This window comes from Macaca fascicularis, chromosome 8 (genome assembly GCF_037993035.2).
Source record: "Macaca fascicularis isolate 582-1 chromosome 8, T2T-MFA8v1.1".
NCBI lineage: Eukaryota > Metazoa > Chordata > Mammalia > Primates > Cercopithecidae > Macaca > Macaca fascicularis.
The window spans coordinates 34376179-34402534 of NC_088382.1; the positions used below are offsets into that span (position 1 = coordinate 34376179).

The following is a 26356-nucleotide window of genomic DNA, read 5'->3' on the forward strand; positions in this document are numbered from 1 at the left end:
CCTTTAGAAATGTACTGTCTCTCAGGACTTAAAGCAATTTGCATCTTTCGATGAGATGTTGAGTAGTAGGCTGAGTAGTAGGTTGAGTATTCTCTGAAAGAATTTGTGCAGGCCGGGCACGGTGGCTTACGCCTGTAATCCCAGCACTTTGGGAAGACGAGACAGGCAGGTCACTGAGGTCAAGAGTTAGAGACGAGCCTGACCAACATGGTGAAACCCCGTTTCTACTAAAAATACCAAAATTAGCTGGGCTTGGTGGCACACACCTGTAATCCCAGCTACTTGGGAGGCTGAGGCAGGAGAATCGCTTGAACCCCCCTGGGAGGTGGAGGAGGTTGTAGTGAGCCGAGATTGCCTCATTGTACTACAGTCTGGACAACAGGGTGAGACTCTGTCTCAAAAAAAAAAGAAGAAAAGAATTTGTGCAGTTCCCTCCGCCAACCTTTTTTTTTTTTTTCTATTGGCATTTCTGCTATTATTTAGCTGCCTTCTTTATATCCTGAAACTTACAGGTGGTGTTGGTCTGGTCTGTAAGAGCAAAGGCTTTGGTAATAGACAGATCTGTATTTAGACCTTGGCTCTAGCATTTCATTGTTATGTGGCCTCCATCAAGTGATCCAATTTCCCTAATCCTCAATTTCCTCATCTCTAAGACAGGGAGAATTAATATTGCCTCTCTTATAGAATTGTGAGAAATATAGTCATGCGTTGCTTGATGATGGGGATGAATTCTGAGAAATGTGTTGTTAGGCGATTTCATCTTATGGGAACCTCACAGAGTGGACTTAATCTTAGATGGTGTAGCCTACGACACATCTAGGCTGTATGGTATAGCTCCTGTCTTCAAATCTGTACAGCATGTGACTTTAGTGAATACTGTAGGCAATTATAACACAGTGGTATTTGTGCATATAAACATAGTGAAACATAGAAAAGGCCCAGTAGAAATACAGTGTAACAGATTTTTTTAAAAAGGCCAGGCATGGTGGCTCACACTTGTAATCCCAGTACTTTGGGAGGCCGAGGTGGGCGGATCACCTGAGGTCAGGAGTTCAAGACCAGCCTGGCCAACATGGTGAAACCCCGTCTCTACTAAAAATACAAAAATTAGCCAGGCGTGGTGGTAGGTGCCTGTAATCCCAGCTACTTGGGAGGCTGAGGCAGGAGAATTGCTTGAACCCAGGAGGTGGAGGTTGCAGTGAGCCAAGATTGTGCCACTGCACTCCAAACTGGGAGACAGAGTGAGACTCTGTCTCAAAAAAAATATACAAAAGGGTACATCTGTATAGGGCACTTACGGCGAATGGAGCTTGCACCCTGGGAGTTGCTCTGTGTGAGTCAGTGAGTGAGTGGTGAGTGAATGTGAAGACCTAGGACTGTGCACTGCTGTAGACTTTATAAACCCTGTGCACTTAGGCCACACTCACCCCTCTGATACGAATCTATCTGTATAATGTACCTTCATATGTACCCTTGAAACTAAAATAAAAGTTAAAAAAATTTTCTTCTTTCACCAATAATAAATTAACCTTAGCTTACTGTAATGATTTTTCTTTATGAATTAAAATCTTTTTACTCTTTTGTAATAACACTTAGCTTAAAATACAAACATATTGTACAGCTGTACAAATATATTTTCTTTATATCCTTCTTCTCTAAGCTTTTTTCTGTTTTTGATTTTGTTAAATTCGTTTTTACTTTTTACATTTTTTTTTTGTTAAAAACCAAGACACAAACCCACACATTAGACTAGGCCTACATGGGCTCAGGATCATCAGTCTCACTGTCTTCCACCTCCACATCTTGTCCCACCAGAAGGTCTTCAGGGGCAGTCACATGCATGGGGCTGTCATCTCCTATGATAACAATGCCTTCTTCTGGATACCTCCAGAAGGGCCTACTTGTTTTACGATGAACTTCTAAAAAATATTTATAAAGTGTATAATATAGCAAACACATAAACATAGTAACATAGTCATTTGTTATCATTTTTAAGTATTATGTACTGTATATACTAGACTTTTACACAGCGGGCAGCAAAGTGAGTTTGTTTACACCATTACCACCACAAACACATGGGTGATGCTTTGCATTGTGATGTTATGATGGCTATGATGTCACTAGGTGATAGGAACTTTTCAGCTGTGTGATAATCTAATGGATACTTGTTCCTGTTGGCTGCCCATGGTTGACTGAAACATCATTATGTGGTGTATGACTTTAAATTAGATACTGTTCAGAAAGCTTTGGCACACTGGTAATAGCAAATGGTGGTGGTGAATATGATGATGATGATGATGACTGAAGACACAGATGGTAAAGTTTTATGGTGTCTTAAATATACCCTTTAAATATGATTATTTGTATAGTTTGTCATTTTTAATAGGCACTTAAGAATACATGAACTTAATAAGTATATAAGAAAGAATGTTCCCCAATATGTATTTTATAGAGACATACAATTTAAGAACTCAAACCGGTTGTAATGGTGTGTGTGTGTGTGTGTGCACGCACGCATGTGTGCTCATTCGCACTAAAGAATTCTTGGGCATATATTCCTGAATGTCCTAAATGGACATTCTAACATCACTTCATTATGGGCAGAGGGAAATGGTAAAGGAAAATTTCATATTATATTATTCAGCCACGTATTGACAACATCTGTTTTATTTGCCCATGGTAAAGAATTGAAGCACTGTTAATTTGCTTTCTAAATCATGTAGGCACAAAGTTATGGAACTTTAGATTTAGAAATGAAATTGGAAACCATTACACTTTCCCTTTCCTATCCCACCCTGTTTTGGAGATAAGGAATGTGAGGCCTAGAGAGTTATAAAACTGTTTTAATACCATGTCTAAGATTAATGACTGAACAAGTTTCTCTTTTTACTCATGTTAAAGTTGTATTGCCAGTTAACTTAAAGGAAAGAAATACGCAATTTCTAATCCTGATATAGGATATGGGTATAAACTCGATGAGTGAAACAAATTAACTTATTTATAATCAGTTTCATATCTTTATTTATTGAGTGTCTTTACCCCTTACCATATCTAGTACCCTCTACATTCTAAGATTTGCAATTTCCATTTTTGATGTTAGATAACTTTTTAAAGTAAGAAATATTAAAATCAAGCAGAATATAATGGTGAAAAATTCTTAAGATATACTTACTAAAAACTTATTGTTCTGTTAATACACTGTCTGTAGGTTGCACATATAATATGAAAAAGTATGTTTTTGTAGCCTACTTTTAAATCTAGAATAGAGGAGGTTAAGAAGGTTGTGATAACCATGAGCTCTTTTTTTTTTTTTTTTTTTTTTTTTTTTTTTTTTTTTGAGACAAGGTCTCACTCTGTTGCCCAGGCTGGAGTGCAGTGGCACAATCATAGCTTACTACACCCTTGAACTCCTGGACTCAAGCAAGCCTTCCACTTCAGCCTTCCAAGTAGCTGGGACCACACCTGGCTAATTTTCAAATATTTTTTGTAGAGATGGGGTCTCACTACATTGCCCAGCCTAGTCTTGAACCCCTTAGTCTCAAGTGATCCTCCCACCTCAGCCTGCCTAAGTGCTGGGATTACAGGTGTGAGCCACTGAGCCCAGCCCTCTTTTATTTCTTTTGATAGTACACTCAATCATTAAACTATCATTTATGGATGTGAGATTGTGCTTTTGGATTCTTGTTTTTTCTTTATAAAATACCTTTTGTTCTCTTACTGGAGAAAACATTGTTGGATTATAAATGATAATAAGGAATGAGGATATACATACTATAATAATGATTCAGATATGCTATTTTCATATTTTATTTAACTGTAGCCATGCCACAATAATTTAGAGTTTTAAAGAACGAGTTTGATTAAATCTAAACTTTGTACAATCCTGAATTGAGAAGTTTCCTGTATTTTATTATGACACAATCTTTACCTAAAAATAGAGTAATTATGAATTGAGAAAACATAGCTATTAATTTCATAATTTGTTAAGTAGGTTTTGTCTGGAAAACTGTTCATATTTAAAGGAGCTTTGTACCTTTGTATTCTTTTCGTTTGTCCTTGTTTATATAATTTTAAACTCTGTTTATGGATTTGGGATTCGAACTATGCTTAATAATAAATTAAGGCATTGAATGAGGTACCTAGATAGTATTTTGATTAATTTTATTCTCCCATTCTTAATGTGCATGTAACTGGAAAATTAAGAGTGGCTTCCAAGGGATCTACTACAGAAGTAAGGGTAATATGATCTCTTTGAAAACACTGAAGGCGTGTAGCCAGTGTTGTCATGAATTCTGCGGTAGATATTTTCAGCACTTATTTACATGGGAAGTTAGAGCAGAATGAGATGCACCTGTAAAGCTAAATGCCACTTATTTGCATATGTATAAAATGCAGGATGAATTTACCATAGAAATATAAAGGGTACTTGTAGAAATGTATTAGAAAAATATATGAATTTTTAAATTATATCTAGAAATTAACCTTATACATTTAACTTTAAATCATTAATAGTGGTTTAACACCATAAGCGGATGTTTATGCATCATCATTTTATGAACAAAAGACATTCTAATTTTAGAAATAAAGTGATTCAAAAGTGAATGAAATATCTTATTTTTTCTTTTAAAATTAATTTGTTTAGCCCATTACACGATAATAGCTCAAGCTTGTGTGATTTTTCCCTAAAAACTTGGTTTATAAATGTCACATTTATAGTATGAAGAAATTAATCATCCATAGTTTATTTATCTAATTTCTAAATACCCATGGAAGAAAATGAATTTAATGCAATGTAGTGGTATATTACTTGGTTTTGAGTGTGGGAAAATTTATATGGTCTTTCTAAAACAGCACTATCAGTAGAAATATAATGCGAGCTACATATGCAATTTTACATTTTCTAGTAGCCACATTTTAAAAAGTAAATGGATGCAATTTATTTCGATAATATAATTTAGTCTACTATATTTAAAATTTTATCATTTCAACATGTAATCAATCTGAAAATTATTAATGAGATATTTTATGTACTTTTTTCTGTAATAAGCCTTTGTAATCAGGTATGTACTTTATATATACAACATATCTTCTGATGCTAAATTTTAACTGGAAATACTTGATCTGTGTTTAGCTTTTGTAAAATTTACCGTTGAACAAAGTGGACTAATGTGCCCAAGGTGTTCCAAACGTATTTTAAAATTTGAAGACAAATAAAAGGGAACTCAAAGTAAATTTGGATACACACATACAACAGAATACTCCTCAGCCATTAAAAAATGATGAAATAGTAAAATTGGGGGAATTTTGACATTATTAGGATGATATAATGATCAAGGGACAAATACAATTTTAGTTTGGTTGAGAGATAAGATAGTCACGTTGCTGATTTTACTATGTATAGAGGTGATCTTTTCCTTTTTAAGATTTTGAAACTTTAATTAGTTAACCCACTGACCTAGTTTATATTAGCTGCATAACTTTCTCTTCCTGTTTTTTGTTTTATTTTGTTTTGTTTTTTGCTTTTTAAACTGCAGTGTTTTGAGGAGTCTTGGAGTAGCAAGCTAATCTTTAGAAGAAAGGAAAATATAAACCTGAAAACTAATAATTTAAAGAACGTCTTTTCAGGTTGTCATTTGAAAAATACTTGGTTTCTGATCACTGATTTGAGTTGGGTGTCAAATGTTGGATATGTTTTGTAAATTAGGTGAAGGTGAATGGGTAGGTTCTAAACTGCTTGGGTTTACCGCACTCTGGAGCATTGCAGAAAAACGTGATGTTGGAAGGAAGTGCTGAAACATAATTATTGGCTTGCCTATAGGAGGGTGCTACATAATTTTAGAAGGTGTCAAGAAATTGACACAGTCTGAATTAGTTCTGTTGAGTTGCAAAAAAATGTAAAGTTTCTTGATTCTGAAAATAAGAAATATGTTCCCAGAAATCTCATCTAGTTAATGTGCATTTAAAATCATTTATGTCTCTTGTTATTACAGTAATAGCCATTGAAAGAATCCTTTTTATTAGAATCTTATTTACAAGTACGATTAGCTTCTACTTAAAGAATAAATCATTATTATACTTGATCTTAGGCAAAAGGCCAGCAAGTGATCAGAATAAATTATTTTAAGAAAAATCTAATTATAATTGATATTTGGAATTGGAAACACAATTTCCTTTAGAGCAATTCTATGAATGGTTGTTTTGACTCTCATGGCAGCCCACAAAAGACAGTTTGAAACACAATTTATGCGGTGTCAATAGTACTGACCTGACTTTGGACCTTGGAGGCAGGGGCTTCAGGTGATAGTGATACCCGAGTGGAGTTTTTACTCCATTTCCGTTCCGTAAGGCTATAGGCATTTGAAAGAGGAAACTTCTTTGGCAACCCTCCTCCTTCCTTTCTACAGAATATTTCACTATTTCTAGCTGATACGTTTTCTAAAATGTTCTCTGTAATTTATTTTGAAATGGAGTTTTTTTTTTTATCTTTTACAGATATGAGTAAAATTAACCTAATCAGAATGTTAGTTCCTGAAAACATTGACACATACCTTATCCACATGGCAATTGCGATCCTTAAACATGGTACTGACAGCAGACTTCAGCCTTCATGTGATGTCAACAAAAGGAGATATTTTCCCAGTTCTGAAGAGATCTCTTCAAGTTCTAAGAGAAGCAAGGAAGAAGTAGGCATCAATACCAAGCTGTTAATTATATAGAGAATTTTCATATAGTGTCAGTTTCTTCAATTTGCATATCCTAGTACTAGAATGCTGTATTTTTTGAACTGTTATGAATTCTGATATGATTACTTTCTCTATGGGCCACATTTCCTTTACTTTTCATAAATATGATCTGAGAAAAGTGATTTTTTAAAAAAAGACAGTAAAAGGGATGTTTAGTCCATCTGTTTAGCTTACTGTGTAGAATGTCAGCTTAAATTTTACCTGTACCTCATATTGACCATATAGCCTGGAAAAATCTTCCTTTTGGATGTATAGTTAATGAATTTAAGCATATGGCAGTTTATGTAGTTAATGAAAGTGAAAACAAATTGTGTTATAAATACCTCCCAGACTGGTTTATTATCATTCTGTCATTCATCATCGTCTGTTACTATGATATGAATATCTGAGGTACAAGAATTACTGTTGCTTGTGGCTCTCAGCATTTCCTAGTGCTTTTGCATGATCATAGATAGATTACAAATTTAGTATTATGTTAGATGGTATGTTTTATTAAAATCAAATGCTTCAAAAATAATTGCTCTTTGTATGGCATGAGATAAATAGCAATCAGAGAGTATTATTTAGTAATATGACTCTTAAATAATGGCATAAATTTAAAAATTTGACCTTCGGTATCTTCCAGGTCTAAAATTACATGACTCCATTATAAATGTTTTTGAAATGATTAACTAAAAAATTGTTTAAATTCTTAGTTGGTAAATTCAATGTGGCAGTAGGTGGTGGTGATTATTTGTATTAGAGAATTAGGAATTACACTTTAGTTCTAAGGTAATCTTTATAGGCTGTTTGGCAATTAAACTGCTACTTTTTTGAATTGCTTAAAAATAAGGGGAGCTGGTCTTTTTAAATTCTGTACTTGAGTTAAATCTATATAGAGTCATGTCCTAGATAATCTAATGAAACTTAATTAGTTGGAAATCTTTATATTGTTCATAACTGGACTAGCTGTAAGAGGAACATTAAAGAAAACATATTTTGGGTGGAGGTAATGAAATTTAGCTTCTAATGCTCAGCCTTCTGTTTCTGTAATCTATACCAAATGCCTAAGACCCTCTTATTTTTTCCCAGCTTCAACCTGTCAATACAGGAAAAGGTGTAACTTACTATTTTTCCTCAATATAGAAGCACATTTGTAGTAAAATTTTAACTATATATTGCCATTTTTGCTTTTCTCCTATTTCAGTAACATTACATGTCAACAAGAGAATGGGGGATATTGTGGGGGTTTGGGTGGGAAGAAATTTTACTAAACTTACTGGATTCTAAAAGGTCTACCTTATTTGGCCCCTTTTTCCCATTTAGGGGAACAACGGTGTTGGGGCTGGGAAGTAGAGGTGAGTGAGTCATCCAAAGCATCTGTCTTCATCAGCCTCCCTTTATGAAAAGCTGATTTCTGTAGAGTGTTGGAGGCCTACTTTCAGAATCTGTCATATGTTAACGTTCATCTTCTCTACTGACCTGATTTATATCCCTTAGTCTGTTTCATTTATAATTATGAGGCTTCTGACAAAGGATAAAGTCATTAGAACAAATTCTTTTTATTAGTTGACGTATTGTTATGTTTACATCTCTTGTGTTTGCTATTAAGATAGAAGCTCAATCATGTCTTTGTTTAACAGAAAGATGATGTCTTGGCATTGATAATTCGGATTCAATATCCATAGGTACATGGTGGATTCTTTAAATATTTAGTATTCTTTTATTTTTGGAAAGTTTTCTTAAATGATAGTTTTTTTAAAAATGTTCTATAAAGTTTTCTTAAATCATACTTTTTAGTATTTTGTTCCATTACTTTGTATTTCTTCTTCAGGAACTTCTGGTATACATGTATGTTGGATCTTCTTTACCCAGCTTCAATATTTGTCACTTTTCATGCATTCTTTTTATTTCTTCATTTCTCTTTAAATTTTTTTCTTCCTTTTCACCTTCTATTTCTCTTTTAACATAATCAGTTGTATTTATTTCTGTATTCCACATAGCTTTGTATTCACTTATTTTTAAATTATTTTTTAAAGGTTCTGGATTTAAAAATTCTTTGTTTATTTATATAGAGAGATATTATTTTATTTTAGTTTTACCAAAGGAGCAACCTTATTAACTGAAGACTTCTGTCATTTTTTTCTTTTATTTCTGATTCTTTCCTCAGTTTTCCCCCAGTTTTGAATTTTTCTAATTTTGATTTGTGACATCTTTTTGTGTTTTAGATAATTTTCCTAATGTTTTCCAGTTCATTTTGAAAGACTACAGTTTTATTCTGTATCTAAGCAAGTCTTTCTGGTGTCAAAGATTTGACCTTGATACTTTTCTTTTGCTCGTTTTCATATGAGATTAGTTTTCCTGTACTTTCAAAAGAAGGCATGGTTCAGGATGATTTTCCCAATTTCACATCTGTCTCTAATGTTTTTGTATAATGTCTAAAATATGGAAACTTGGTTTATGAAATCTACTCTGCCATTTTTATCTAGGCTTTGTCTCCCTTTAGTCTCTGTTGTACCTGTCCTGCTTGGTTTTGATTTAACCCCAGTGATTTCTCCTGAATGTGGAGCCTTCTCCTAGAAGGCAGCCTCGGCTAGTCCCAGGGTTCAGAGTAGCCAGCTGCGCTCTTCACCTAAGAGATCACTGTGGATTCGTTGTACTTGCTATTGGCTTGGACAAAAGCTCTCCCATTTTCAGATGCTATTATCAGATTAATCTCTCATTAATCTGTCTTCCCAGTGTTTGCCTGTGGGCTATCTTGGGGTTCCCTTGTTATTGGACACTGCTTGCCTCTGCTTTCTCCCGTACAGATGTCAGTACTGTGCAGGTCTTAATTGCTGTTGGTGGTTTGCCCCTACATTGTTACAATTTTAGTTTCCCAAGGACACCTTTACACTTGGTTTTATTGTAAATGTTGACAATGGATTTGGGGTTTTACTATCTACTTCTGTCTTAATTCTGGAATTCAGAAAGATTAAAAGCTCTGCTGCTGCTGCTGCCGCCACCGTCTTCCCAGTACCTCTCGTCCTGTGCCTTTTTTTTTCTTCTTATTTTTCCTGACTGTATAAGAGAGAATGTGTGACATTTCCTGCTTGATCACTGAGTTTGATTACAAATTAAGATACACAATATTTTATACAAATAGTTTTGTAGAATATTTATTTACAGATGCTGATTCACAGGTAAAATTGATTTATGAAAATAGTTTTCATGACAAATGCATCAGGCTTGGTAACTAAATATATGGATTGACCTTGTTTATAAATGAAATTAAATGTGAACGTAACTTACATATTTCTGTATTTGCTTCATCTGTATGTGCACATATAATCAGCAAATGAGTTGATGTTTCCTGTTCATAACTTAATGGTAATAGCTTGGTAACAGAGTTGGGAGTATTAAAAAGATGTAAAGAGGCCCTTAAAATTTTGTTGCTGGGAATTTTAGTAGTCTACTGAGGAAGGAAATAGACACTGGAAGACATTGTTTCTATTAGGTAACTTAGATCTCACACTGAACACTTCTTCAAATAATTTACTGTTGACACTCGAAAGACACACTCAGTGTAAGTATTTCCCCCTTTTTTCAATGAAATGAGATCATTATTATAATTCCACTATAAATGCTGATGATCATGTTTATAGAAATACAGAAGACTTGAAATGATATTAGCTACCAATTAATGAGTATGAAGAAGAAATTAGGATTTCGCTATTTTACATTTATTCTTATTTAACTCCAAATAATTCAGTGATGTTATGTACTATTATTTCCATTTCTCTGTGAAGACATTGAAGCTTAAGTAACATGCATAATAAGGTCATACATTTAGCAAGTGGCTCAATTAAAGTTCAAACCTGGTTCTGCCTGATTTCAAAGTCTATGCTACTCCATGGTATTAGGCTACATACAACATGACTTAGGGTTTCTTCCTCTGCTTTATTACTGTTCAGATGTCCTCCTCTTTTGGCAGAGTTGGAGAACATTTTTGCAATCTATCCATCTGACAAAGGTCCAATATCCAGGATCTACAAGGAACCTAAACAAATTTACAAGAAAAAAAAAAAAACATTAAAATGTGGGCAAAGGACTTGATCAGACACATCTCGAAAGAAGACATTTATGTAGCCAACAAACATGAAAAAAAGCTCAACATCACGGATCATTAGAAAAATGCAAAATGCCTTTTCTGTATGCCACCTTATATCCCCAATATTTATTATTTCTAAGTCATAGTATCTTACAGTGTGTATAAGTCTCATCCATTCTTTTGATTTTCTCTTCCCTGCTTGCAGTTGGGTACCCAGGAACAAAGTTGCAATCTTAGCCAGTTTTTTCTTTAGCCTTTGCTGATGTGTACAAAGCCCTTTTTTCTACCCTGGATTTTTTTTACTTAAGCTGGAACAGCTAAGTTTTTACCTTTTTTAAATATGAAGTTTCAGAGTGTTCTGCCAAGGATCTTTTGCTGTTTTCCTACTGTTAAATATTTCAAAGCCTTTTTTAAACATAGAAAATATAATCAAACATAGCAAGCAGCTGATGAACAATATCTAGATAGTCTTCATTCTTGAAATGGAATAAATGGTATTTTTGTATTTTAGGCTAACAGACACATTGTACCTTAGATAAGGCCAAACTTCTCATAAAATCTCTCAATTACTTTTATTAATAATAACCCCAAATTAACTCTGGATTCCAGGATGTACTCGTGATGGAATGATTTCTCTGTTATGTTATCCTGAGGATCTAGTACTCTGAGATAACACAAATGTATGCCACTGTAGGCTTATGAAACACTTACTTAAAATTATTTAATTCTTTTTCATGTGCAGATGGTATTGTACCCAAACACTACCTTTTTTGTTTGTTTGTTTTGTTTTTTGTTTTGTTTTGTTTTGTTTGAGACGGGGTCTTACGCAGCCCAGACTGGAGTGCAGTGGCATGACTATAGCTCACTGCAGCCTTGACCTCCTGGGCTCCAATAATCCTCCCAAAGTGTTGGGACTGCAGGCATGACCCACCTCACCCAGCCTTAAATTATTTTTTTTCAAGGATGTTTAACCTGAGGTTTAGAGGCTCTTTGACACGTGAGCTGCTGAAATGTGTGCGAAAGTGTGCACGTGTATATTTCTCTTTTTTTCTGGGAAGTGGATCTATAGTGATTCTCAGATGAGTCTATGAGACAAGAAACTTTTATTTTTTCCATTTATTTAGCAAATGTTTATTAAGCATACTATGCCTTGGCCACTCTACAGGGTGCTGATTGGACAAGTCTGTCTACCTCCCATTGTAGATGTTAGAAGCTATATTCTTTTCACATGCATAATATAACTCTTTGTGTATGTATACATGCCCAGGCATGTTCCTTCCTCAAAACATTAAATTCACCATTTTGGTCAACTCAAAGCAAGTACACCATGGGATATAGATCTGAAATAATGTCTAGATTTTTACTTACTGAATGAGGTGTCTTGAGTGTCTAAGACTATATGATGAGATGGCAAGTAATTGCCTAAAGAAATGATGTAGTGATTTTATATCTCTTATATTTATTTACTTTTTGATCCAGAAATAAATTATATAGATAACCACTAATTTGTTTTTTTTTTTTTTTTTTGGATGGAGGAGAAAGGATGGGTGTATATTCAGGAACCTGTGTTACTTGTTTGCAACTAATACCCCTTCTCAGTAGTACAAAGATTTGATTTCTTTTTCTTTCTATTTCCTATAGACTTCATCTGCAGAGAGAAAGAGACGATTACCTATGTGGTTTGCCAAAGGAAGTCACACCAGCAAGAAATTAATGGACAAAACGAAAAGGGGAGGCCTTTTTAGTTAAGCTGGCAATTACCAGAACAATTATGTTTCTTGCTGTATTACAAGAGGAGAGTTATATTTTATTTCTGAAGAGTAAGGAATAGTATTTTGACTTAAAAATGATTCTGATTACAGAGTTCACTGTTTATTGAAGAACTAGCATCTTAAATCAGCCTTCCGCAATTCACGTAAAGTTTCTGGGTCTTCTGGGAGGCTACGTGAGTACATTACCTAACAGAATATTAAATTAGACTTCCTGTAAGATTGCTTTAAGAAACTGTTACTGTCCTATTTTCTAATCTCTTTATTAAAACAGTGTATTTGGAAAATGTTATGTGCTGTGATTTGATATAGACAACAGATTAGTAGTTACATGGTAATTATGTGATATAAAATACTCATATATTATCAAAATTCTGTTTTGTAAATGTAAGAAAGCATAGTTATTTTACAAATTGTCTTTACTATCTTTTGAAGAAGCTCTTAAACACATTGTTAAATGGTATTAGTTAACCAGGCCAGTGAAAATGAAACCACATTTTGGGTGCCATTAACTAGGGAAAAAAAATGTAAAAAATGTAAAATGGATACCAATTGCACTAGGCAACTGTACATTTTGTATATACAATTTCTATTATTTTTCAAATAATAAAACAATGATTTTCACGCTGAATATTATAGATATATATTTTTTAGCTTTCATTTACTTAATTACTTTAAGTACCTTTATTTTTCAAGGATGTCAGAATTTGATTCTAATCTCTCTTATGTAGCACACGTGACTTAATTTAAAACCTATACTGTGACACAGAGTTGGGCAAACTATGGTTATTTAACTTTAAGCAGTTCACTATACATTTCAAAGCCTTTGATTGGGTTTTTTGTAAATAAAAATATCTTGTTAAGAAACAAATATATCTGTCATAGAAGAACTAGAAAATCCAGGGAAGTAAGAAAAATGAAAATAAAAATCATTCATAATTTTACTAGTAGCTAATCACAGTCAACCTCTTTTGTGTATCCCACCAGACTTTTTTATATTCACTTGTTTTTAGGTAAAATATAAAAGTCTCGTATATTCCCATTTTTCTGCATTCCATTATCAGAAGGTAGTGGCGCCTATTAAATATGTGATATGTAGTTCTCCAGCCATGGCTTCTGCATTTGCATGCTGTTGTGTGTGCATCTGCAGTACCCTGTGAATATCCTGTGTGATGGAGTAGCAAGTACGCACAGACACATCTGCTGCATGCCTAGGTACGAGGCTGTCTCCAGGAGAAGCACTTGTTTATTTGAGTTGCCAATTGAATTTGCTGCTTTTTTTTCATGGAATGCCATTTTCACTGAAAAGAATGACGAAAAACGATGATTGGTTATTTAGATTTGGATGTTTGGCAGACATTTTCTCAAAATTGAACTAAGATGGCCTCTTCACGGAAAACAACTGATGGTATTTGTTGTGCCAATGATAAAATTGGAGATTTCTAGCAAAATGTATGATTTTGGAAAAGTTGTATTCCTCCACTGGAAGCTTGACAGCTTTCCTTAACATAAAGACTTCTCTCTGTCTTTCTCTCTCTCTCCCCTCCTCACCCTGCCCCCTCTGTCTGTCTCTCTCTCTTTCTTATCCTCCCACCTCAGCCTCTGAGTAACTGAAACTACAGGTGCATACCACCATGGCCTGCTAATTTTTTCTTTTTATGTTTTGTAGAGATGAGGTCTCTAGGTTGCCCAGGCTGGTCTTGAACTCCTGGCCTCAAGCAGTCCTCCTGCCTCAGTCTCCCATAATAGTGGGATTACAGGTGTGAGCCATCATGCACAGTCTTACATAAAACCTTTTCTAATGAGATGGATAGTAATTAACAAATGTGAGTTTTTGATATTATGTAAATATTTTTTTCTGTGTTTAGAAGATCCTTATAACTCAGTGAATCAGCATGTTCTGGATGACTAATATGTGATGTTAAGAAATCATGACTGAGACCGTGCGCGGTCGTTCACGTCTGTAATCCTAGCACTTTGGGAGGCTGAGGCGGACGGATCATGAGGTCAGGAGATCGAGACCACCCTGGCCAACATGGTGAAACCCTGTCTCTACTAAAAAATACAAAAATTAGCTGGGTGTATTGGTACACGCCTGAAATCCCAGCTACTTGGGAGGCTGAGGCAGGAGAATTGCTTGAACCCAGAAGGCGGAGATTGCAGTGAGCTGAGCTTGTGCCACTGCACTCCAGCCTGGCGACAGAGCAAGACTCCATCTCAAAACTAAAAAAAGAAATCATGACTGGGTAAAAGATCTGTTCAGAGGACAAGATGGACCAGTGGATTTGAATATAACAGAGTATGAAAAAGTTTTTGATACAGTTTCAGATTACACACGGCAACTAATCTTTAAGAAACTATCACTTGTCCAGGTTTTGGTAAAATTTTGGAGAAGAACGTCCACCGTTATCTGAACAAGCTATTAAAATACTCTTCTCTTTCCCAGCTACGTGCCTGTGTAAAGTCAGATCTTTTTCATATACTTCAGCCAAAACAGCATATCAAAATGGATTGAACGCAGAAGCAGATCTGAGAATCCAGCCACTTCTGTTAAGCCAGACAAAAGTGGTAGTGATAGATACAACCCACATTAACAAAAGCTCAGGCCGGGCGCGGTGGCTCAAGCCTGTAATCCCAGCACTTTGGGAGGCCGAGGCGGGCGGATCACAAGGTCAGGAGATCGAGACCACAGTGAAACCCCGTCTCTACTAAAAATACAAAAAATTAGCCGGGCGCGGTGGCGGGCGCCTGTAGTCCCAGCTACTCAGGAGGCTGAGGCAGGAGAATGGCGGGAACCCGGGAGGCGGAACTTGCAGTGAGCCGAGATCGCGCCACTGCACTCCAGCCTGGGCAACAGCGTGAGACTCCGTCTCAAAAAAACAAACAAACAAACAAAAAAACAAAAGCTCTTTGGGGTCCTCAGTGATTTTTTTTGTGAGAGTATAGAGGGGTTCTCAGACCTAAAAGATTGAGAAATGCTGAGGTAATGTTTTATTATAAAGGTATACCATGAATTATGTACCTTACTTCATATTGTTGGACATTAAAGTTGCTTTCAGTTTTTTTCTGTTTTCAACAGCACTGCTTTGACCTTTTTAAAAAAAAATGAGTCAGGATCTTGCTGTGTTGCCCAGGTTGGAGTGCAGTGGCTATTCACAGGCATGATCATAGCATGCTATAGCCTTGAATTCCTGGGCTCATGTGATACTTCTGCCTCAGCCTGCTGAGTAGGCGGGAGTATAGGCGTGCACCGCTATGCCCAGCTGCTTTGAACATTCTTGAAATATGGTATAGTCTCATGCCATATACATAGCCAGAGGGGAAGAGAGAGAATTTTGTTGTGGTGGTTGTTGTTGTTGATGTTATCTGTAGTGGACTTTATGCCTTCCCAGCATAAATTCTCTCTTTCCCCATTTCTTGTGGCTCTTGATTTTTGTTGGGGTTCATTCCAAGGAGAGTAATACCCACCTGGATATTGGATTGGCACCTGTGACCTCATCTAAGCTAGTCCCTAGTAACAGCGTTGGATCTGGCGTAGGTGTGTGGCCTGCTGAGCTGCTGGTTCATGCCTTTCCTGAAATGAGCCCTACCTCTGAATATTTCAGAAACATTTGAATGAGGAGTTGTTTTTCACTTCCAGTTGTATTCAGTTGCCACAGAAGCACAGTGATGTAACTGGTGGAAAGACCCGTCAACAGACACAGAAGATGTAAAGTGTTTTTAATCTCAAAGGATATGGAATCTCAGAGGTAGTTACACAGAGTAGAGGATGAAGCAGCTCCTGGATGGAGGCAGAGGCTTCCTGGATCTTTAAGTTCTGTATGGGTTGTTGTATTAGGTTGGTGCAAAAGTGAGGCAGGAGAATAGGGTCTGGACGCAGGGAAACCAAGGCCGATTCACACTGACTTCCTAGAACTAAATCCAAAGGAAAACCCCAATTTTCCACACCTAAATAACAAAAGGACCAGATGGCTACTCCTTTTGCAACCGCCCCTCCCCGCCACATTTCTGCGTGGCAGATGGAAAATTGAAAGTACCTCTGTTGCTTTCTGCGTAGGAATGTAACTTTGTGACCAATCAGACTGCAGGCCAAGTCTTGTCTGCCTAGAAATGTAACTTTGTAACTTCACTTTAGCCTCTGATTGGTTGTTTTCCACAACCAATCAGATGCTTGCATAGGGGGTAACCTTTGTGACTTCACTTCAGCCTCTGATTGGTTGTTTCACTTCAGCCTCCCATTGGTTCTTGAGTCCCGGAGCCTGTGGAGGGTACTTTATTTTCAGTAATGTCTGATTTTGTGGCTTCATTCTTTCCTTGCTTTGTGTATTTTGTCCAATTCTTCGTTCAAGACACCAAGAACCTGGACACCCTCCACTGGTAACAAAAGTAATTGGTGATTTTGCCATTAGAAGTAATGACACAGAACAAGTACATGAGAGCGATTTCTTATGGAAAATTAAATGGAGCATAAGTCGTGTACTCAGGGTAAGGGAACTGGGAACCGGCAGAGTAAGGTCTCCAACCCGCACCCGTGGGATCTCCGAGTCTTTGAAAGTCTGTCCCCACCCTGTGTGAAGAATGGGAGCGCGGCTGGATTCGTCACTGGGGACTGGGGCGGGGGGCGAACTTGTCATTTGAAGGTAGAGGGAGGTTGGACAAGTCACAGGGGTAGGGAGGGGGCCCACTGGAGCACCACCAGGACCCCAGCGCCCTAGATCCAAACCTGGTCATGCTTGCCACGTTCAGAGGCAAACCCCCCTCCCCTTGGGGAGTGGAGTCAGAAGAGGCCCCCTCTCCTTCCTTTCCCAGGTCCGGTGGGGGCGGGGCTTAAAAGTAAAGGTAAAAACAGCAATAACTTGCACCAACTTGTTACCTTCCAAGTTTCCCTCCCCTCGCTCCCTACCACCTGAGTGTGTTTGGAGGTTCTGTCTTTTTGCACCTGCCTCATCACCAGGTGCAAGTAGCTGGGCCAGAACCACCTCGGCACGTTACGGAATATTTATACAGGAACAGGTGAACTGAAGGCGAATTCCCCAGGTGTAGCCTGTGACCATAGAGTCAGACAAAGCCCTGACTGTTACCTGGAATTCAAAAAAGCTGTATCCCTACCAGACAGAATGAGAAAAGAATATAGGATTCTTCCTGTTCAAATAGGTTGCATGCAATTAAGAGCATGAAAGATCCAATGGAATGAACTCAAAGTAGTTTTTGAGCTTAATAGACTTTAAGTATCTTATGGAAAAGAATTGCAAAACCACAGAAAAACAGTGAAGAAGGTTAGTTACAGCCTTGATGGGGTAGCTGACTTCAGCAGTCTCAGCTATCTGAGAAGGTATTTACCAGATTTTGGTTGGGAACGTAATCTCGAAATCATTTGAGATAATGTACTTGTTTCCTTACTGGGTAAATGTGTTTAAACCTTGAGAAAATGTAGACATAAGTAGAATATAGAATAAATTAAGCCTTTGGTGGTAATGTGTTAGGTTTAAGAAATAATAAGTACATATTTGATATTTAAGCATTTGTAATGCTTGAGATAATTTATCTTACTCAGGTAACAGATTACTCTTGTGACTCCAATGTAAAACGTATCATTGAAAAATTAGTATCTGCTTGTGATTTTTAAGTAGAGACCCTACCATTTGAAAGGTATTTGCCCTTACTATTGGAGATATTTCATATGAATGTTTAACTTTGTTATTGCATAGAAGTATTTAAACAGATTTCACTTGCAAGAGAAAGGTATCTAATAGGTTACTCTTAATTAGTACTAAATTACTACAGTTACTATATTAATTCTATTAATATCGATTCATTAAACCCAGAGCTTTAATTGTGTCTCAGAAAATTAATTAAACTTTAGCCTCACAATCAGCTATATTTTCTAACTCAATGTTTAAAATTGACAAGTATGTATTATACTTATTTATGTCTTCATTCAGTAAACATTTGCATTTGTAGCATGCAAGACAACATGCTAGATGCATGAAAGATGGAATAAATAGAAGAAAACTCAACACGGATCTCATGCTTAAGAGGGACAGATTTACTCTGAAGATTCAATGAAAAAACATCCACAGAAAACCTTTTCTATAAGAAACAAAACATTTTAAAGAAAACATTTACTTCACATAATAAGATATGAGAAAAAATGGACTCTGAATGAAAAAAAGAGGAGATCCTGTGAAGGATTTGCACAATTTTTTTTTTTTTTTAAGTTATAGACTGAAACATTCCTAATCATTAACATTTGTTATTTCAGGGGAGTGGAATTGGAAGGGTGGAAGGGATATTTAAATTTTTATAATCTCCATGTATTTTAAATCAAATCAATATATATTGCATTTATTCTTTTAGTTAAAATTTTAAGAACTTTATAAAAGAATAGAGACAGGGACTCCATTTGTTACCCTGGCTGGTCTCTAACTCCTGGGCTTAAGTGATCCTCCCACCTCAATCAGAAGGGCAGAAGGGCCAGCTGTTTAAGTTTCTGTAGTCTCTGTATTTGTTAAATATATATTGCATTTATTTTAAGTTTTAAAAACTTTTTAAAAAATAGAGATGGGGTCTCCCTATGTTGTCCAGACCGGTCATGAGCTCCTGGGATCAAGTGATCCTCCCGCCTTAACCTTCCAAAGAGCTGGGATTACAGGCATGAGCCACCATACCCAACCTATTGATTTGTTTACTTATTTTTAGAGGCAGGATCTCACTCTCACCAGACTGAAGTGCAGTGGTGTGATCATAGCTCACTGCAGCCTCAAACTCCTGGACTCAAGCAATCAAGTAGCCTCAGCCTCTGAGTACTGAGATGACAGGCATGTGCCATCACACCCAGCTAATTTTTTTGTAGAGATGGGGTCTTTCTGTGTTGCCCAGATGAGTCTCAAACTCTTGCCTCAGCCTCCCAAAGCACTGGGATTACAGGCATGAGCCACAACACATGGCCCTGCTTTTATAAAATATAAAGTAGGCAGGGCTTTCTGGAATGATGGGCAACCATTACATTTGCTTTCCCTCCGTTCTGAATGTCAACCTCCATACACCTCTCTTGAGCCATCAACTGGCAGGCAAGCAGGATCTTAGGGTGCTGGCTGGAGGGCTGGAAAGCCCCAGGGCAAGGATATGAATGTGAAGGATTTTAAGGAGATTCTTGGACCTCAAGGGAACTATTGGTCTAGGTTTCCTGGGGTATGTTAGATGTCTTGGCCCCCAAATAATTAAGGAAAAGCTGCAGAGGTGGACCGAATCCTTTCCAGTCCTGAGGCTGGGAGAGCTGTGTGACACCAGTGGGTGCTCATCCTGGTGCTGCCATGGACCTGACTACCTACTTCCGTTAAACTCCCCAGCAGCTGAGCCTTCATGAGAGGACGTCCTCTACCTTTTCCATGAGGCGAAGAATCTTTGGAGCCAGGGGATGTGCTCACTGGCTCACACCTGTCTCCGTTCTCTAGACCATGCCCCAGAATGCCTGGCCCAAACACGTCTTGCCTTCAGGGGCTGCAGGGGCTTCTGGCCTTGTTTCCCCATCTGATAAGTTCGTTTCTGGTCTGAAAGACTGTGACAGTTACTATGAAACTGAACAAAGGGGGATGAAAGCAGAAATGAAAACTTAAGACAAAAGCAACTGTTTTAAAGAAAGGGACCCAGGGAAGAAGAGGGCTCACTGCTTCTAGTGAGCAAAGGCAGCCGCCCTGAGCTTCTACAGCCCTTTGTATTTATTGGGTAGAAAGAGCAGGGATGAAGAGGTAACGATTGGTCAGCTGCTGGATTGATCACAGGTTCACATTATCGTTAACAGGCTTCAGATGTGCCTGATCACAAGAAACACTTGCACCTGAGGCATGACTGCCCTCGGCATTCCTTCTGGGCGGCAGACACAGTTTGTCAGTTTGCTGACAACCTGCTTTCATGAGAACAGTTTGCTGTTTACTCATATAGCCTCCAGTGGTTTACTGAGTTGATCACGACCCTCACTCTTTCGGCCTCCAACAAAAGATGGTCAAAGAATGGCTGTTTGTGGAGGTTTATGGACAAGGCTTGATGTCCAGGCTGAGTGTCCGTAGGCACAGGAGCCTCTTGGTGGTGCAGAGTGAAGCCAGAGGAGGAGGAGTGGGTTGTGTCCATGGGCTGATTCTCCCTGCACCAACAGGACAGAATCCTAAGGAATACGAGCATTCAAATCTGCAATTCAAATCTGGTCTTCCAGGTTGTTATATATTTGTCTAGGTAGGAGGATAGAATGTATTTAAATGGAGTTAGCCTGACATGTTTAAATATTTCATATTTGGGCTTCTATTTGTTCCTTTGTCTTGGGTTCCAAAAATATATTAGAGGTGGCCCTGTCTGTTCTCTTGGACACAAGGACCTCAGTGAGCTTCCACTGTTCTCTGTGTTTCCTTCCTGGTTTCCTGTTATATACAATTTTACTTCCACTTTTTAAAGACTAAAATGCATGATTTTTTTTAACCAATATTGATACAGTGGACCAATATATCTTACCCTTATTTTTGCTCACTAGTTTTTTTGTTTGTTTGTTTGTTTGTTTTGCCTTCCTCGTCTTCTCACTAAGTTTGTCTGACTACAGCCACACACCATTCAATACCAAGTCTTTTTTTTTTTTTTTTTTTGGAGAGAGCTGACACCCAGGCTGACACCCAGGCTGGAGTGCAGTGGCATGATCAAGGTTCACTGCAGTCTCAAACTCTTGGACTCAAATGTTCTTCCTACCTCAGCCTTCTGAGTAGCTGGGACCACAGGTGCACATCACCATGCCTGGCTAATTAAAAACAAAAAAAATTTTTTTTTTAGAGACAGGGTTTCACTATGTTGCCTAGGCTGGTTTCAAACTCCTGGGCTCAAGTGATCCAATACCAACTCAACAGTTGGGGAGACCCAGTGGTCTAGACAAACAGCCACATAGCAATATGTTTTTCTCCATGATTCATATCTATGTTCGTTTGTTACAAAATAACAGGCATGTACATTTTCTTCAGAGAGGGAGATCCCTACTTATCCATTAATTACTCATTTGGAGTCCTTTCCAAACTATTAAACTTTGCAAAAGCAGACATGAGAAAAGAAACTTAAGTCAATGTTTTTATCACATGTTGGTGCCAGCCTCCCCTAGTGGTGCTAAATTTATGAAATTGCAACAAAACAAAAGCTCAACCCAACAACGAAAAGCTATTTGTTGAACACCATGACTAACAAGCTTATTAGAATTGCCTGTCAGAGCCATGTGTGGATTTTATAGGAGGAAAGATTTTCTTCCCTCCTAGACATTTTGCAAAATAAAAGTAAAATATTATCTTTATGTACGTGGTAGATAGAATTCCACAAGCTTCAAATTCAACAACTCAGAAATGTTGCTTTTACTTTCCATATCTCAGAAGTCAATTTATTTAGTTTTTAGAGATAGGGTCTCACTGTGTTGCCCAAGCTAGAGTTGCAGTGATGCAATCATAGCTCACTGCAGCCTTGAACTCCTGGGCTCAAGCAGTCCTCTTATCTCAGCCTCCTGAGTAGCTGGGACTGCAGGCGCATACCACCGCTCCTGGCTAATTTTTAAATTCTTTGTAGACATAGGATCTTGCTGTGTTGCCCAGGCTGGACTTGAACTCTTGGCCTCAAGTGATCCTCCGACCTAGGCCTCCCAAAGTGCTGGGATTGCAGGTGTAAGTCACCATACCTGCCCAGAAATCTCTATTTTAAACCCCAGTTCCTCCTGATAGTAAAAAAAAAAAAAATGTCATCTTGGTTTATTTTGGCTAGGCTGAATCACTTCAAGGTTCCCCCTCCTCCTCCTCTTCCTGTGAGTAAAACCTGAAGCTCTGACAGAGGCCTGCAGGCCCTGCTGGGATCTGTCCTCAGTCCCTCTCGGACTCATCTCCTACCATCTTGGTCTCACGCCATCTCCCTGTCCTTCCCTCTGCTCCAGCCATACCAGACCCTGTACTGTTCCTAGAAGACACCAGACATGCTACGTCTTAGGGGAGAATGTGATTTCGCCAAGTAGTGCCCCCCAAGTGACATGCATTTGCCCTGACTTGTCTTTTCACCTGCTGTGCTGTTCCCCCAGATAACCACAGGCAAACTACGCCAACTCCTTCCAGTCTATTCAAATGAACTATATGATGAGTAGTAACTTACTTAAAATCTTCATGCCCTATCCCATTCTCTTACCTGTTCCAATACTTATTTATGATACTGATATATGATCTCCCTCTACTAAACTGTAAGCTCCTTGATAGCAGGGAGTTTTGTCCGTTTTTTTCACTGCTGTGTCTTTAGCACCTGGAAGAAAGCCTGGCACACAGCAGGAACTCAGTCAGTATCTGTTGAATAAGTAAACACATGAATGAATCAATGAATGGGGAGGCCTAAGTGCTGTGGGATTCTGGTCAAAGCTTTGGCAACTAGGGACGCACAGGGACCCTCATCATCTCTGCCTCCTATGCAAGTATCCACTGAGATCCGCAATCCCATCTGGTCCTTGGACCAGTTACCCTTCATGTTGGCCTCTGTTAAGATGTCCAGGTTGTATCTGGTCTCCAATCCTATGGACCACATGGCATCCCTTTATTACTACCCTGGACCTTAGCAGTCAGTCACACTTTCAGTAAAGTCCACAGCTCTGCCATCTCCTAGCTAGGTGACTTTGGACAGGTGACTTAGACACTCTGAGCCTCGTTTGTAACACTCAGAGACGTTGCTGGGATTAGACACAATGCCTGTAGACCATTTAACAGTGGCTGTCACACATGGTTGGTATTCCCTCAGCTGTCGCTAGGGAAATAGCAGACAGAAACGGCACAGCGTCAGTGGCTGGGTGTCCAGAGAGAAGCAGCCTCTCTCTAGATAACACTTGGCAGGCAACTACTTGGCAAAATCACAGCAGTCCGGTGTGTGGCCCTTTACTGACCTTGGTTAAAAATCTGTGGTGTCAGCACCCCCAGTGGATCCTTCTTACAGGTGCAGATTCAGACTCATTATCCAAGTTGACAGAGACGGAAGTAAATATTCAACAAATATTTATTGAGCACTTACTATGTGCCAGGCACTGTTGTAGGTGCTGGAATACAGCAACAAACAAAAAAAGTGAAACATTCTTCTTTAGATGGTGATAAAACGATAGAGGACACAGCAGGGAAGGGGTTTGGACTATTTCAATTTGGGACAGGAAACGCCTTGCTGAGAAGGCGAGGGTTGAGCTGTGGAATTAGCCTGAGTTTGACCACATGTAACTGCAGCTTTGAGCAAGTCGATCCACTCTAAGTCTCTTTTATTAACACCATTGTGTGGAAGAGGAAATAGAGGCTTAGCTAAAGTCATTGGAGAATGGAATGTGATGCAGCATTTAGCACAGCATAGGAATAATAAAAGCCAGCTGTTCTCATCCTTTGCCCATAGAAAAGCTATCAGGAAAGCCACGTTACAGTCTGAAGGCTGCCTGCTGATTTGGTTAAAGAAAGGGGAGTTAGATAATTTTCATGTTCAAGGGCACGGGGTTAGATTTCTTGAGGTGCCAGAGTAATGCTTGCTTTTCATGAACAACGGATAAAAGGTATGGCATTGCAGGATCTTTAAAGAACATAACTGGAATAATCAAATAACCGGAAGTTCATGAAATATTCTGGTTCATGAATTAGTTATCTGGTAACTAAGTCACAGAATACAAATCACTTTAAATTTCCTCCAAGGCTTACTGAGTAAGGGGAGGGACGTTTAAGATGCAGAGGAAGCGCTGAACTTGCAAGGGGAACAAGGAGGAAGGCGGCTGCTGGAACTCTGTAACCCTTACAGAAAATGTGGATGGGATTTGGCAAGCCCCCAGACCCTCTTTGTTTTGGGTCCTAATAGGGACAGTTTATTATTTTTAGTGACTCACGTGAATTGTATACTGTGTTAAACATCCACCAAAAGCCTTTCGGCTTTTTCCCTAATTAGACTCATTCTCACATGGGGAGGAAGTGAACATTTTACGGTCTTTGGTTCAAGGGCACCATCTGCTGGTCAGATTTGGAAATTTCGGGTTTTACGGCACTGGAAAATCAAAGAGCATTTTGATTTGGTTGTGTTTGGTTTTGGTCCATCCACTTATCAATACAGGTTTTTTGGGGGACAAAATAATGTGAAAATCAGGGGAATCAGGTGAGGGCATTGGATGTCTCTGTCATGGAAGATGGGGAGCTCAGTCGATTTTAAGCTTCTAACATCAGCTGGTCTGGAGAAGAGCAAACCTGACAACCGGCACGAAGGAAGTAGCTCTGCCTGTGTAGTGTGCGGGGCATTCCGGTTACATAGATGGGCTTTCTGGTTCCGACAAATATGCAAATTCCCCAAATCTCCAAATTTGGTAGCTGTGGGGCTTAGGGCAGCTTCTGGAAAGAGAACTCAGACCTAGCCTGTTGGAGCAGGAAGGGCTTCTGAGAAGATGATATCTGGACCATCTAAGGAGTGTCAATAAGAAGCAGCCATGCCTGTAATCCCAGCACTTTGAGAGGCTGAGGTGGGCGGGTCGCTTGACAAAATCAGGAGTTTGAGACCAGCTGGGGCAACATGATTAAACACCGTCTCTACAAAAAATACAAAAATCAGCTGGGTATGGTGGTGCATGCCTGTAGTCCCAGCTACTCTGTAGGCTGAGTTGGGAGGATCAGTTGAGCCTGAGAGGTTGAGGCTGCAGTGAGTCGTGATGGCATCACTGCACTCCAGCCTGAGCGACAGAGTGAGACCCTACCTTTAAAAAAAAGAAAGAAGGAAAAAAGAAGAGGTCAGGAGTTTGAGACCAGCGTGGCCAACATGATGAAACCCCATCTCTACTAAAAATTTAACACGCCTGTAATCCCAGCACTTTGGGAGGCCGAGGCGGGCGGATCACAAGGTCAGGAAATCGAGACCACGGTGAAACCCCATCTCTACTAAAAATACAAAAAAATTAGCCGGGCGCGGTTGTGGGCGCCTGTAGTCCCAGCTACTCGGGAGGCTGAGGCAGGAGAATGGCGTGAATCCGGGAGGCGGAGCTTGCAGTGAGCCGAGATCGCGCCACTGCACTCCAGCCTGGGCGACAGAGCGAGACTCCGTCTCAAAAAAAAAAAAAAAATTAAAAAAAAAAAATTAGCTGAGCGTGGTGGCATGCGCCTGTAATCCCAGCTACTCAGGAGGCTGAGGCCAGAGAACTGCTTGAACCCGGGAGGCGGAGGTTGCAGTGAGCTGAGATCACACCACTGCACTCCAGCCTGGATGACAGAGTGACTCCACTCAAAGAAAAAAAAAAAAAAAGAAAAAGAAAAGAAATAGCCAGGTAGAGAACAGGGGAAAGGCCAGAAGAGCAGGGGCGTAAAAGGCATGGAATGGCATGCGGGGGAGTATCAAGGTTGTTTTTTCTTTTTTTTTTTCTTAAACAGAGTCTCGCTCTGTCGCCCAGGCTGGAGTGCAGTGGCATGATCCTGGCTCACTGCAACCTTCACCTTCCAGGTTCAAGAGATTCTCCTGCCTCAGTCTCCCGAGTAGCTGGGACTACAGGTGTGCGCCACCACACCCGGCTAATTTTTGTATTTTTAGTAGAGACGGGGTTTCATCATGTTGGCCAGGCTGGTCTCGAACTCCCAACCTCAAGTGATCTGCCTATCTCAGCCTCCCAAAGTGCTGGGATTACAGGCATGAGCCACCGTGCCCAGCTAGTAACAAGGTACTGATTGAACCAGAGTGTGGTGTGCAGGGTGGGGTGTGTCAAGATCAGGAATCAGCAAGCAGCACAGGGGGTGTCCTGG

General features: G+C 38.8%; 1 protein-coding gene across 48 annotated transcripts in view; it reads left to right on the plus strand.

The window, feature by feature from the left end:
* Positions 1–13212, plus strand: part of WRN (WRN RecQ like helicase) — a 139039-nt gene extending 125827 nt beyond the window's left edge. For 37 of the 48 annotated variants that reach the window (XR_012417189.1, XR_012417187.1, XM_015454650.3 and 34 more), the window contains 2 exons: positions 6493–6683; positions 12454–13212. Coding sequence is in view for 43 of the 48 variants with exons in the window: in XM_015454650.3 (XP_015310136.3) it covers positions 6493–6683; positions 12454–12561 (299 nt within the window). In the remaining 5 variants the exon portion in view is untranslated. Of the gene's footprint in view, positions 1–6492; positions 6684–8048; positions 8081–12453 lie in introns of all 48 variants that reach the window. The other 11 variants (XR_012417190.1, XR_012417188.1, XM_065519052.1 and 8 more) reach the window with 2 other exon arrangements.
* The last annotated feature ends 13144 nt before the right edge of the window (positions 13213–26356 follow it).